General features: G+C 29.7%; 1 protein-coding gene across 1 annotated transcript in view; it reads left to right on the plus strand.

Moving 5' to 3' along the window:
- LOC131944899 (uncharacterized) overlaps window positions 1-14,015 on the plus strand; it is a 77,561-nt gene that overhangs the window by 22,694 nt on the left and 40,852 nt on the right. The window contains exons 3-25 of the mRNA XM_059305778.1: window positions 1,935-2,125; window positions 2,566-2,754; window positions 2,871-2,971; window positions 3,434-3,592; window positions 4,427-4,553; window positions 4,905-5,025; window positions 5,230-5,293; window positions 5,666-5,756; window positions 6,223-6,336; window positions 6,925-7,059; window positions 7,175-7,240; window positions 7,352-7,417; window positions 7,792-7,982; window positions 8,531-8,631; window positions 8,993-9,138; window positions 9,368-9,423; window positions 9,668-9,815; window positions 10,046-10,122; window positions 10,323-10,433; window positions 10,688-10,769; window positions 10,866-10,951; window positions 11,916-12,059; window positions 12,297-12,378. Of these exons, the coding sequence (XP_059161761.1) occupies window positions 1,935-2,125; window positions 2,566-2,754; window positions 2,871-2,971; window positions 3,434-3,592; window positions 4,427-4,553; window positions 4,905-5,025; window positions 5,230-5,293; window positions 5,666-5,756; window positions 6,223-6,336; window positions 6,925-7,059; window positions 7,175-7,240; window positions 7,352-7,417; window positions 7,792-7,982; window positions 8,531-8,631; window positions 8,993-9,138; window positions 9,368-9,423; window positions 9,668-9,815; window positions 10,046-10,122; window positions 10,323-10,433; window positions 10,688-10,769; window positions 10,866-10,951; window positions 11,916-12,059; window positions 12,297-12,378 (2,648 nt within the window). The remainder of the gene's footprint in view (window positions 1-1,934; window positions 2,126-2,565; window positions 2,755-2,870; window positions 2,972-3,433; window positions 3,593-4,426; window positions 4,554-4,904; window positions 5,026-5,229; window positions 5,294-5,665; window positions 5,757-6,222; window positions 6,337-6,924; window positions 7,060-7,174; window positions 7,241-7,351; window positions 7,418-7,791; window positions 7,983-8,530; window positions 8,632-8,992; window positions 9,139-9,367; window positions 9,424-9,667; window positions 9,816-10,045; window positions 10,123-10,322; window positions 10,434-10,687; window positions 10,770-10,865; window positions 10,952-11,915; window positions 12,060-12,296; window positions 12,379-14,015) is intronic.

Below are 14,015 nucleotides of genomic sequence, written 5' to 3' on the forward strand. Positions count from 1 at the left end.
TGGTCAGATTCCAGGTTACGTTTAGGGTTTTGTTTAGCTAAACATTTAACTTCAGGTTGGATTTTGGTTATTAAAAACTAGGTGTTTGGTACGTCTACCCATACACATGGCACACAATCTCATATCAATTCCTCTTTATAGACTTGGGCGTTATACGTACAATGTTGTTATCTGCAAAACAATGCTGCAAAAGCACCAAGCGATAAGAGGTCATTCATGTTTTGACCAAAGTAATTAGGTTAATTAGTATAATTAATTAGTGGGTATTTGGGTGGTTTCATGTACCGCGATGAGATTACTCTGAGAGAGCACAAAAATAAGTAAACTTATGGCGCTGATACTTCAAGGATGGCTTCTTTTGAATCAGAGTGTCTAGAAAATATTGTTACATGATTACAGGGTGCTTTTATTGTATCAGGGTGTCTAGAAAATATTGTTACATGATTACACGGTGCTTTTATTGTATCAGAGTATCTAGAAAATATTGTTAAAAATTACATTGGGCTTTTACTGTATCAGAGTGTCAAGAAAATATTGTTACATGATTATAAGGGGCTTCTATTGTATCAGCGTGCAACGACAGTAAACATCTATTCTAGGAAATATTACTACTTGAATGCAAGGAATGGGGGATCTTTGAAGTCGACGTCGTAGGGTTGGTAAAGCTAATGGTTGCCAAACTTAAGTCCCGAGTTCAAACCCCCGGGCAGATGAGGCGCGATGGATGAATTCAGCAACTCTTCTAGGAGAGACAACGCCAAAATTAAACAACTGCTGCCTTGTAGTTGGGTTTCGGATTGACAAAAGCTATGGAAGCAAGTCCAGAAAGAAAAGCAGGCTGAAATCGGAGTCAACTCGTTGACATGTTGACATGTAATACTTAATTGCGTTGTAAGAAATCTCTTCAAACATTCAAATTAAGAACGAACAAGAGGAAGCTTGTCTGATATTTGAGAAATATACACAACAACTTAGTCATTAAGCAAAAACCTGACCGATAATCCACGGGTCTCGCTAAATGTAGCAGGTAAAGGCTCTATCCTTCAATAAGTAATGCCCGTACATCAGTGAGTGCTCTAAACTGTGTAGTCACAGCAAAAAAAAAAAAAAAAAAAAAAAAAAAAAAAAAAAAAAAATCAACATACCAACACCTGTTGTACCTGTTGCCGTACAAACTTTTTTCTATTTTTGTCAGCTACGTTTAGGATCTAAGGACGATAACCCACCTCCTCAAGTGAACCTTTTTATGAGATACATTTTTCAAGGTGTCACTACAGACGCACGTCCTGTTTATTTCTTAGAAGAAGTTTAGGGATTATCCAACTGTCCAGTCTGTCCGGCTTAAGTGGGGTCATTTACCGAGGATAAATTAGGGTCTCTGACATTACCGCTAAATTACTCCAGGGGGGGGGGGCGGGGACATATGTTCCCGGACTCAGACCCTAGGGGCGCCAAAATAAGTTAATTTTAGCTGCTATTTTGAATTATAAATATAAAAAATATATGGGGGGGGGGGTATGTTGGGGGGCGCCAAATTGAAAGTTTGTTCCCGGGCGAAGGGAGGGGTCGCTACGCCTCTGCTTAAACCTACCTTTTCCAACCATAACCCTCCCCCTAATCTAAATCCTAATCACATCCTTAACCATTTCTAACCTAAATACCCCAAAAACCTAAATTATCCTATCCCTATCCGCAAATCTATCTTTAAATGACCAAGTAATAATTAACAGGGGAATTTTCTACTTCATTTTGTTTTGCGGTGGAAGGGGGGTGTAAAGTGCAAGAGTTGGGGTGGGAGGTAATATATATGGGTGTAATGACTAGAGAGGGATAACCGTGTTTAATTGCTAGGGAGTAATGTTCCGCCTGCTCCCTGTAAATTCATCAATAGCTCACCTGTTTTAATAACCTTAAACATATTCGCAACGTACCAGGTGAACGATGTCCAGCAGCTCCCACCGCCGTACCCGTGTCAACAACTGCTCCACAAACAACACGGACCACACCGGCCACAAAACCCAAGGTCACGGACGTTCGTCTACCTAAAAACGTGGTCCCCTCACACTACAATGTGGAGCTTCAGCCCAACATGTACCTGCCTGATCCTGCTAACTTCACTTTTAAGGTAGATTGGTGTAAACGTAGTTTGTCTCTTTGGTACAGAAATCGATAAATTCAAATACAAATTACGTAAAAGAATGTTTACCAAGGATGGAATAAGATACTGTATTATATATATATATATATATATATATATATATATATATAATATACATATATATACATATATATATAGGCTATACATACATACACACATATATATATATATATATATATATATATATATATATATATATATATATATATATATATATATATAGTTATTTAGACCTACAGTTATATATAATTACATATTGTTATATACAGCTAAATGTATTGTTATTATAAATGTTTTTGCATGTGAATTGTTTTACTTTCTATTATCTAGGAATTATGGGCATAAGTAAATACTTCAGCAATTAAACAAAATCTTTCTTTTTGTTGTATGATTTTTTTTACACCCAGGGTTCTGTGAAGATCTGGATAAAATGTATCACTGCGAGTGACAATGTGACGCTACACTCAAATGTTCTGGTGATCGACAACAGCAGCGTCAAGTTTTACCCAGAATCTGGCACTGGGCCTGGTTTAAAATCTCTGGCTATTGATTCAGCTCGACAGTTCTTTATTTTAAAGTTAGACGGGAATATGCAGGTAAGGTACTATTTTCTGACTTAATTAAACATAATTTCTTTTATAAAAAAATGTACACAATGTAACAGAATTTTTTCGGTCCCATATTTCCATATTGCTGTTTCCTTTCCTTTCAGCCAAACAAGACGTATATTATTGAAATGAATTTTAAGTCTCCATTAAAAAACGACCTTGCCGGGCTGTATTACAGTACTTACAATAGAAATGGAACTAAAGTGTAAGTTCTCCACCCATTGATTAGGAAGAATTGAAACTTGTCTAGACAAATTATATTAAACATTTTACTTTTACATTTCTTTATATTTTTTTGCCAAGATAAATTGTAAGCGTTCTTATATAATTCAATATAATTTAATAATATAAACAATTTCAACTACAACTTATCACTTTAAAATTTTGATAGACCAAAAATTAGCATAAAAAAATAATTAACAAACAAAAACGCGTTTTTTTTTTTTTTTTTTTTTTTTGTTTTGTTGTTGTTGATTGCTTTGCCTCTCCTACCACCCACTGTATTTACACTACAAAATGCAGAAAACTCCTATACTTGCCAAGGCAGTACATTTTAGTTACTGTGACCATTACGTCTCTAAACGTACATATTTCAATTTAAAAGTAACAAATGAAAAATCAGCGTGTTTCTATTTAATAAATTCTCACATTCGTGATTTTGTTTTAGCTATTTAGCCACAACCCAGTTTCAGCCAACAGATGCCAGGAAAGCATTTCCATGTTTTGACGAGCCAGCTATTAAAGCAACATTTAATATTACTCTAGTTCGTCCAAGTCATCTAATTTCTATTTCAAATATGCCAATTCTAAATAGTGCCCTACCCTTGTAAGTATAAATAGTTTTGATTGTTAGCAACTATAATTTTATGTTCCTATATATATATTATAAGATTCAACATCATAATAGAATCTGCCAGGATTCATAAAATAAAGTTTTACAAGAATAACTTATAAATAGATTTTGTAATGAAAAAGCTAATTATATCTAGTCTAGATCTATATTAAATATTATAATATTTATGAACAGTAAAATAAAAGTAGCAACCAGAACCAGTAATGCAGCCTCTAAAGTAAAAATGTGTAACTATATTTAATACGAAAAAGATAGCCTATTTTAAAAACAAATTTAATTGATTTTAAAAGCAGTAGTTCACAAATTTATGGTAACTTAACTTAAAACTTAACAAAATTTAAATGATTATTGATATTAGGGGTCATCCATAAATGACGTCACACTCGTAGGGGGGAGGGGGGGGTCCGTAATTTTGTGACGATGTGTGATGAGGGGGAGGGGGGGGGTCAGATGTTGCGTCACATTTTTGCATTATAAAAAAGCAATGTTAGAAAACGAATTTTAGACGTTATTTTGCGTTTTAGATAACTGTTCTAATAAATTGTAATAGTTTAGACAAGATTTTGGAAAAATATCGATGTTTTTAAAAAAATTCAACTGCAATTTTGAGGGGGGTTGTAAGTTGAGGTGTGACGTCATTTTAGTGGGGGGGGGGGGGGTCTGGCTTTTTGTGACGACGTGTGACGGAGGGGAGGGGGGGGGGAGGTAAAAATCGTCAAAAAAAGCGTGACGTCATTTATGGATGACCACTTATTAATATTTATTATTTATTGCTAATTTCAATGTAGACATGTTATTTTTTCACAGTACTGAGGATGGGATTACCTACGTTAAGGATGTTTATCAAAAAACTCCAACAATGTCAACTTACCTGCTAGCATTCATCATTTGTGATTTTGAATATACATCCAATAGAACTAAAAATAATATTCTGGTGTGTATTTATTTGTCTTTTCTTGATAAGAATATTCTATTAAGTAACGATATTCACAAGGTAACTTTTAAAAGTGACTATTTTTAAAATTATTTTTACTCAAAAATCTAGTAAGGCCAATAAAAAAAGCTTTTTTAACCCATAGCAAAGCCTACAATGATGCACCAACCTTACAAATAGATTTTATGTTATACTTTTGGCTGCTAATAAATTTTTAATAAATTTTTATTACTTTCGTTGTGAATGATTTAAACAAGAATTCATTGTAGGTCTATACTGTCACAATGTAATTACACAAACGTATTTGTTTACACGCCATCATCTTAACACTTTCTTTATATCATGATTTAGTACCGTACCTGGGCCACTAAAGAAGCTGTTAATCAAACGCTCTATGCATTGGAGACCGGAGTAAAAATTATCACCTATTTTGAAGAGTTTTTTAATGTATCTTTCCCTCTACCAAAACAAGGTAATGAGTTATAATTTTAACTGCTTGATTACATAAAATAAGTAAAAATATAGCCTACAAAGGGTCACAATTCAGGTAATTCAGGCCTACTATTAATTAATCACCAAGTTAACTATATTTCAAGATATTATTTTTAAATACCTTGGTCATGTCAAAACTATACCCACTGGAAGTTTAATTTGACTTTTTAAAATTTTTCATCAGACATGATTGCTATACCAGATTTTGCTGCTGGTGCTATGGAAAACTGGGGTCTAATTACATACAGGTGAAATAGTGTTTACCAATAATATTAATAGCCTGTGGAAAATAATTGTAACAAAAACATCAACAGCAGTATTTGTATTGTGTAGCTTAATGTATAAAGATTTTTATTTGTGCAGAGTCTATTTCAATTGTATTGTAAATTAGGTTTAGATAAGAAAACAATGTTTCTTTAAATATTTTATGCTTTTAATTCATCTTAAATACTAAAAACTTTATTTTAATATACTTTCTTCTGTGTTTTCAAGTTCTTTTTCTAATCTAATATTCCTTTTAGTAAATCTACTTCAAGACATTTTTTTCTTCTTCTTTTTTTCTTTAAACCTTTTTTCTCTGTTTCTAATTTTTCTTTTTTTAAAAAAATATTCTCCCACAGAGAGACAGCAATGCTGTTTAAGCCAGGCTTTTCTAATGAAGCTAACAGAGAAAGAGTTGCTGTTGTGGTTTCACATGAGTTGGCTCATCAGGTGGGAAGACTTTCTTGCATTTTCTCTTCATTTGAGAAATTACTTAAATAAATTTATGCAACCCGACTAAATTCTAATTTTAAATTTTAATCAAAACCTTTAGTACGAATAGAACTATTTAATTATCAGAACTTACTAGCATGCTCCATTCAGAAAATGAAATACTATTAGTGCCAGTTTTAATTAAAAGAAAAAACCTTATGAATTTTATTTATTTATTTTTGCAATTTTTTTTTCTAAAATCATTTATTTAAATAACTTCTAATAATACACTTTAATTAAGCTTTCAAAATGATGTAGGAATTTTTTAAAATTGAAAATAAAAACATACATTATTTTACTTTTAGAAATATCGTCTTGTTCATTAAATAAGATTAATTTCAACAAAAACAAAATAAAAACAGAATAATACAAAGACTGAAAAGTGTAAGGAATAACACAGACAAAATTCTTGTTCTTTAAACAGTGGTTTGGTAACTTGGTGACCCCTTCATGGTGGGATGACCTTTGGCTCAATGAAGGATTTGCCAGCTTTGTTGAATACTTGGGAGTTAATCATGTTCATCCTGATTGGAACATAGTAAGTCATTTTTATATATTTTAAATATTATTTTATTCATTATTTCTCACCATATTGATGACTATTTTACTTTGATTTCACATTAACACAATCAACGAAATTAATAAATTAAGAAAAAAGTGTATTTCACATGCCAAGATAAGGCTTTGTGATTTTCACTTGTAAAGTATCTAGAAGTTTAAGAGTACAGCCCGACTTGTCAATCAAAGGTTGATTATAAATGTTTAAGAACAATGATAAAGCTGTCTAGAATTATAATTTGTATCAGAACAGAGTGATTTGTGTTTGTTTTGTCTACAGCAGTAATTTTAATAATTGTATCACTTTGAATCAGTATAATACTTTAATGTACAGATTTTTTTTTGCAAAAGAAGCAAAACCTGGTAAAAATTAAATCAATCCCGTACTTAGGGCAAAAAAAAATCTAAAAAAAGAAATGATAGACTGAGTTAAAATTTAACTTTAGACCAAAGTAAAATCTATGGTTGACTTTTAGGATATCAAAATTCTTTGGTAAATTAATGTTTAAGAATGAGAAATTAAATCATTGTTATTTCCAACACAAATGAGCTTTGATTTTTGTTTTAGTATAATGTGTTAGTTGTAAGTGACCTTCAACCTGCTCTTCAAGCTGATGGACTAGTTACATCACACCCTGTCTATGTTCCAGTTGGTCATCCAGATGAGATCAATGAAATATTTGATTCTATATCCTACAGCAAGGTTAGAGTTTTTATTTTCTTCTTGGCTTAAAAACAAAAAAACATTAATAAAACTAAAATATAGACTTTTCTTTGAAGCTCTTAATATTCTAATATTGGGTTCTTATACTTTACAGGGCTGTGCCATTATCAGAATGATGCTTCAGTTTCTTGGTGAGGGAACTTTCAGACGAGGATTGAATGTAAGAATTAATTACAAAAATGTAATCTAAAACAATCGTTGTTTATATATTATGGCCTTTTCACAATTGTGATTTTTTAAAATAAAAATATAATCAACAAAATATTTTCAGAGATATTTATTATCAAGGCAATATGGTGCAGCCTTTCATGATGACTTGTGGACAGCTCTTACTGAGGTAAATAAAATTGTTTGATTTCTTGTGATTTAATTATATAGGAATAAAGAAAGTAATTTGCAATACCTAGGTTGGTGGATAAAATAATTGCATGTGCTACATCATTCTTTGAGATTAAATGGTCAAAACAATCAATGAGAAACTATTTTTAAGACTGATTAATATTTTTAATCATTTTAAAGCAACTCAAATCCACATAATTTCCCCAACTGATGTTTAATGTATCGACAATAAATTTTACAATTATAAAATCTCTCAGTAAATAACAGTATTATTTTATAATAGGTGAAATACAAATGATTTAACTGTTAATTTCAAGTTTTAAATGAACATTAATTTATCTATAGCATAATAAATGTTTTAATATTTTTCAGCAAGCAGCTATTGATGGGAAGCAGAACATAAATGTAAAGACAATTATGGATACATGGACACTTCAAATGAATTATCCTGTTGTCAAACTACAAAGAAGTTATAACTCTGTTACAAAGCTACTGGTATCTCAGAAAAGATATCTGGAAGATTACAATGCAGTTGATCCTGGCAAATATGTTTCTCCGTTTGGGTATATAATATTTTACACATATCTGATGTTATTTAAATGTGGAGAGTGAAAATAACTGACAGTAAAAATTTCATCCTAAACCTATAGTATTATTTTAGGAAAAAGCAATAATGATCACATGTAATGTGAATGTGACTTGTGTCATATTTTTAAAAAAAATATTTTCATAATAGCAGATCATCAGGAGAAAATAAAATAGAAATAATGAAAACAGAATTTACACCAATTCATCTAAAATATTCATTTATTTTGATATCTTTTTAAAAATTATTGATTGCTTGAAACTTATTTTAAGTAATATAATTTCTTATAATATGTATGAGTTACTGATAAGTTTATATTTGAGCTACATATTTTCAATGCATCAATTTTAATGCAACTCTAATTTCTGCAGTTTTTTTTTAAATCCATTAACACCCAATAATATAATTAAACAGTCAAACACTTTTGCTATATATTTAAGAATATATATTAATTTAACATACTGTTGAATATTATTTAAAAATATATATAACAATAAATGTGTTCCTATATTTTTCATAAATCAGTTACAAATGGAATATCCCAATAACAATCACAACCAGTGAAAAACCAAACTTCAGTCAGACAGATAAAGATGTTCTGTGGCTTCATACAAATGAAGAAAGTAGTAAGGACAATGCATAATATTTTAAATTACTTTACTAATTAAAATTTTATGGTACAGAGTGGCTGAGCAGTAGAGAGCTAGGCTGCTAACACAAATTCTAACCTGAAATCTGGGTTCAAGTCAGTAAAATATCCCTGAGTCCATCTAGCTCTGATAGGTACCTTACTTATGCTGACCACAATATCACTCTATATGCCAAGAACTCTGAAGAAAATGAACTCTACTTCATCTGCCCCATGTGTCTTGGGCACTAATGGGAAAAAAAGATGATGAATTGAAATTTTTATATTTTAGAAACGTTAGTTTATTTTGTTTGTTGCTTTTTAAAAAATTTCAAATTGTTTTTTTTTTAAATTATCAGAGGAGATTGATTACAACCCACTTCCCTATGTGTATAATTCAAGTGGATGGATTCTTGCAAATGTTGAAATGAATGGCTTCTATAGAGTCAACTATGCAGACAGTAACTGGGAAGCTTTATGCAAACAACTGGTGGAAAACCATGAAGTAAGGCTTTTATACTTGAAGAAAATTTATTGATTGCTTATTAATCTACTGCATGATTTGCTGCATATCCTAACCATTAATGTCAAATATATGAATTATGGAGTCCATAAATTTAATACTTCTGTGACCATTCAACAAATTCAAAAGATTTCAATTAAAATTTAACTAAAACAAAACTCACTCCTTTCCCTGTGTCTAAAGTTGATACAGGTTTATTAATACATTTTAGGTAATTCCAATAATAAACAGAGCTCAGATAATCAGTGATGCTTGGAATCTTGTTAAGTAAGTCATTCACATATTTAATGAAATTTTATTTTATTTTTTTACAATTTTATCAATTTATCATTCTATTTAAAGGTATTTTGTCTCTTTGTAAATTTAATTTAAAATATGATTTGTATTTAGTTTCAAATTTATATATATATATTTTTTAAATGTGGATATATTCAACTGAAAACATTACAGTCTAACATTTCCAGTTCATCAGTCTCCCTATACTTTAAAAAAATTCCTCTTTAAAATATAGATCAGGTGATTTAAAACTGAACATTGCATTAAAAACAATTGAGTACCTCCATAAAGAAAAAGATTATGCACCATGGGTTGCTGCTAGAACAGAACTTCTCTACACTTCAAGAATGTTGGCTGTCACTCCTTTGTTTGGACTCTTCCAGGTTTTACAAAAATTTCAGAGCTAAACAGTTTTACAATATTCCTTAATAGTTTTAATGATTAAAAAAATTGAACTATTATGTTGTCTTAAATATATGTAAAAAAAATCACTTTCATCACAAAAAACATAGTTAAAATGTGATTACTTATTAGATCATTCTGCTAAATTAAAACCATTAAAAATCTTTTTTTTTAATACAGCCCAATGATTTTTAAATATTTTTTTTTACAGAAATTTATGCAGGAAAAAATCAACAGCTCCTTCCGGGTTGTTGGTTTTGATAATACAGGATCATCTCATACTGACATGTAAATATAAAATGTTTTTTTTTAATGTTGACCAGCACTTTTTCCAAAATAAATTTCACATTTCTTTGTAAAAAAGAACAGGTCATTCTTTAAGAATTTTTTTGCGATTTAATTTTTTTGTGATGACAAATTATGTTGATTATTATATACATTTTGTATATATAGCTCAAAAGAAAATATTGTATTATTTCTTTTTTCAGTTTGGCGCGAAGTCTTATTATCAATATAGCATGTGGATATGGTATACAGAGCTGTGCAGATTTTGCTAAGGACCAATTCAAACAATGGATGGCAAATCCAACTACAAATCCGTATGAATATTTTAAAAATAAATTTCTTATAAATTTGCGATTTTGTAGTTATTTTACTTTAATATTTCTCCACAACTTTGTTATTTTGTCATTTGTGTTTTTTTTTCAACTAGTGGTTGTCTTGCTTTTTTTCTCTACTATTTGTTAACATGAAATGCTAATTGATTTTAAACATTAAAAATTGTATCAAAATAATATTAAAAAGGTAAATAAATTCTGAATCATTAATCATAATAATCTTTTACTATTTATAGAGTAGACCCTAACTTTAGATCTACTGTGTACTGTTCTGCTATTTCAAGTGGTGGATGGGATGAGTGGAGCTTTGGTCTTAAGGTATGTTAGAAAATATCAAACACAAAGGAATATTATAATTAACATCTTAGTTTTTTTTATTAACACAGGAATAACCAATTTTCTATTTGATTACAGATGTACACAGAATCTGATTTAGCCTCTGAAAAGGTTAATTTGCTTTCAGCTTTATCTTGTACCAAGCAACCTTGGATCCTAAACAAGTGAGAAAAAGTTCTTAAATTTTACTTGAAACTTTTACAAATATAGGCAGTTCATAATTATATTAAATATTTAACAAAAATGTACAAAAGACAATATTGGTCATACACAGTGTTTGCATGATTTTATATAGGGTGGGGTCAAAAGGTTTTAAATACACAAACATACATTTTATGTAACAATTTATAGAATGTAAAATTATGTTTTATGATATTTGGAATTATTAATTTGAAAGTGATGGTAATTGCTGTCTGCATAAAACAGTGGTGATTTTTTTCAAGTCACACTAAAGTGACTTATCAGTTTAGTTAAATATTATGAAAAGTTTTGTGGCATACACACTTTTAAAAAAAAATCCATAATAGTTTTAAAGTGATTGAAAAGGAAAAGGTTAAATTTTAATATCTAGTAAACTAATACAAAAACACGAATTGAAGCTGATCATATATTTTTCTGTAATTAAATAATTTCAAACAATCCAGTCATTATGCATTTCAGAAAATATAAAATATGATAATTTAAGAAGTGCAAGATTTTTTTAAAACAATGTATATGATATGGTTATTTACGCTAAAAAGCGTGTAGAATTTTGATACTAAAAGCAATTTATCTCAAATAGTTCTTTCCAAAAGACAGTGGCTATGCTAATGTAGTAAATTCATTCTGCATATACAAAGATTCTTTTTTTATTAATTTTCAAATTTCCTTATAATTTGTATTGTAAAGACTATTCATGTGTAGCTGAATTTAGGCTAAATATTTTAACATATATAGGTAATTTTAATTGGTTTGCAGAGTTTTTACCACAGGAGCTTTGAACTTAGCAGCTTTGATCATATGTGCACAGCTGTGGTCCAACCAAATGGTCAAAGCCCTTATTGTCAAAGCACCTTAAACTTTTAATTATAATCTATGTATATTTTAAATTTATTTTACATAAAAAATATTTCAAATAAACATTTTCAGCTTCCTGTCGCTGGTAGTAGAGAAGGACTCAGTCATTCGCAAGCAAGATGCCTTAAATGTTATAACATACATCTCATCAAATACAGTTGGTCGATCACTTGCTTGGAACTTCTTTAGAGCAAACTTCCAACATCTTAAAGACACGTACGTTTTTGTTTTTATTTTCAACTTATCTAAATTATGAATTTTTTTAACAAGATAATTTAATAAATTATATTTATAACATTCTTTTTTGTTATTAGTATACATGGTATACATGGTATATTTGTTTGCCTCTCTAAGAATTAATGAAGTATTTATTCAGCATGACAGTTTGTTATAGATTGTCTATTTTCAAAGTTTTAATGTTTGTATAAAATTAAAAATTACATCTACTTATAGATTTGGAGCATCGTTTTTCTCATGGTCTAATGTGATAGATGCAATCACCAGGAATTATAATACAGAGTTTGAACTTAGTGAGGTATGGTTTATCCACATTGGTTTATTCAAATATTTCTTTTAAGTGTGAGAACAGATGATTATCATGCATACAGTAACAGGATGAAGTTCTTTATTCTTTAACACAAAAATGTTTTTAATTAAAAAAACATTTTAGATAAGGCAGTAAAGAATAAAAGCAGAGGCGTATCCAGGTTTTCGTTGTAGGGGGAGCGAAAAGAGCAAAAAAAGGCGCCGAATTTTTAACACGTTCTATATACGTGTATTATATATATATATATATATATATATATATATATATATATATATATATATAATTACTAGCTGTATGTCATTACTTCGCTATGATGTAAAGTAAATTGAAAGTAGCACTCTGAAGAAATAAGAAAAAACACACAATGTAGGTCGACAAAACAAAAAGTGTATCAATCTAAACAAAAAAAGTATACATATATACACACACTACAACTAAAAACAATGAACGTAACACAATCTGTTTTGTAATTCTTGTAAAAAAATAATTAATTCTTACATAATAATTCCTGGGAAATTATTTAAGACAAGTGAAATAGGGGAAATAATCACTCTCTTAATATAAATATGTATATATCTACACATTTAATTATAAATGTCAAAACAAATAAATAATTACTTTAGAATATAATGAAATTGTTTAACACTATTCGTGTTTACAAAATGTTTTTGTCTATATTCAGAATTTAATATATCGTCATCATAAATGCTAAAGTATTACAGCATGATGAAAGTTTTTAAAATCAGAGGTGGTATAAAAGCACGCTTTTCGTTATAATAGAAAAGCATTCGGAATAACAGCCTACATTTAATTAAATATCGGTATATCATATATTTTATTAACTACTGCTTCTTTGTGTTCTTTAAAGATCGTTTTTTAACATAGTGATAGGTATGGGTTAGATCACTGTATTGATCACACACCTTTTTACTGGTAATTGCAAAAACAATTTTCACAGAGTTTTACGTGATGACGTTGTTGACCTTATCAAAATTTCCCCACCACTACCCATTTTGCTCATAAGAAAATTTAAATAGAGGTGCCACATCAGTTGTATTTGTTTCTGTATTGTAATTTTTAAAGAATCAATCACATGATTCAAACTGTATATATAAAGTAATTATGTGTGAAGTTTTACGCATAACATTTTCTAATTCAATATTTCGTAAGAAAATACATTATACAGTTGCCTTAAACTTAACAATCCTCTTGCCAAGTGGTACTACCGTAGAGGTTTTTTAAACATTGCAATGCATCGTAAGGGTTATTTTTAGTATGGCAAACTGATGCAGCTGTTAATACGTGTTGTAAACGTAGACACTACTAGACTAGTACAGTAATGCTTAATTGCTGCATGAAAAGAAATCTTGTGATTTACATAGATGAGCCGATCAAAAATATTTTTTTAACAAATATCATTGTTTAAAACTTTGAGTTTAAAAAGTTTCCAAAAAGGCGCCACTTTGCTGAAAATGGCCAGAGGGGGAGCAGCCGCTCCCCCTGCTCCCCCCCCCTGCGTACGCTACTGAATAAAAGAACTATATATAATATAGAAATATATAAAGAACTAATAAACTAGTAATTGGATATAATCAATGAATAGCGCCTAATCCTAACATTAAAAT

The sequence above is a fragment of the Physella acuta genome, unplaced genomic scaffold (genome assembly GCF_028476545.2).
Source record: "Physella acuta isolate Inbredline_101_S28 unplaced genomic scaffold, ASM2847654v3 ptg000513l, whole genome shotgun sequence".
Classification (NCBI taxonomy): Eukaryota; Metazoa; Mollusca; class Gastropoda; family Physidae; genus Physella; species Physella acuta.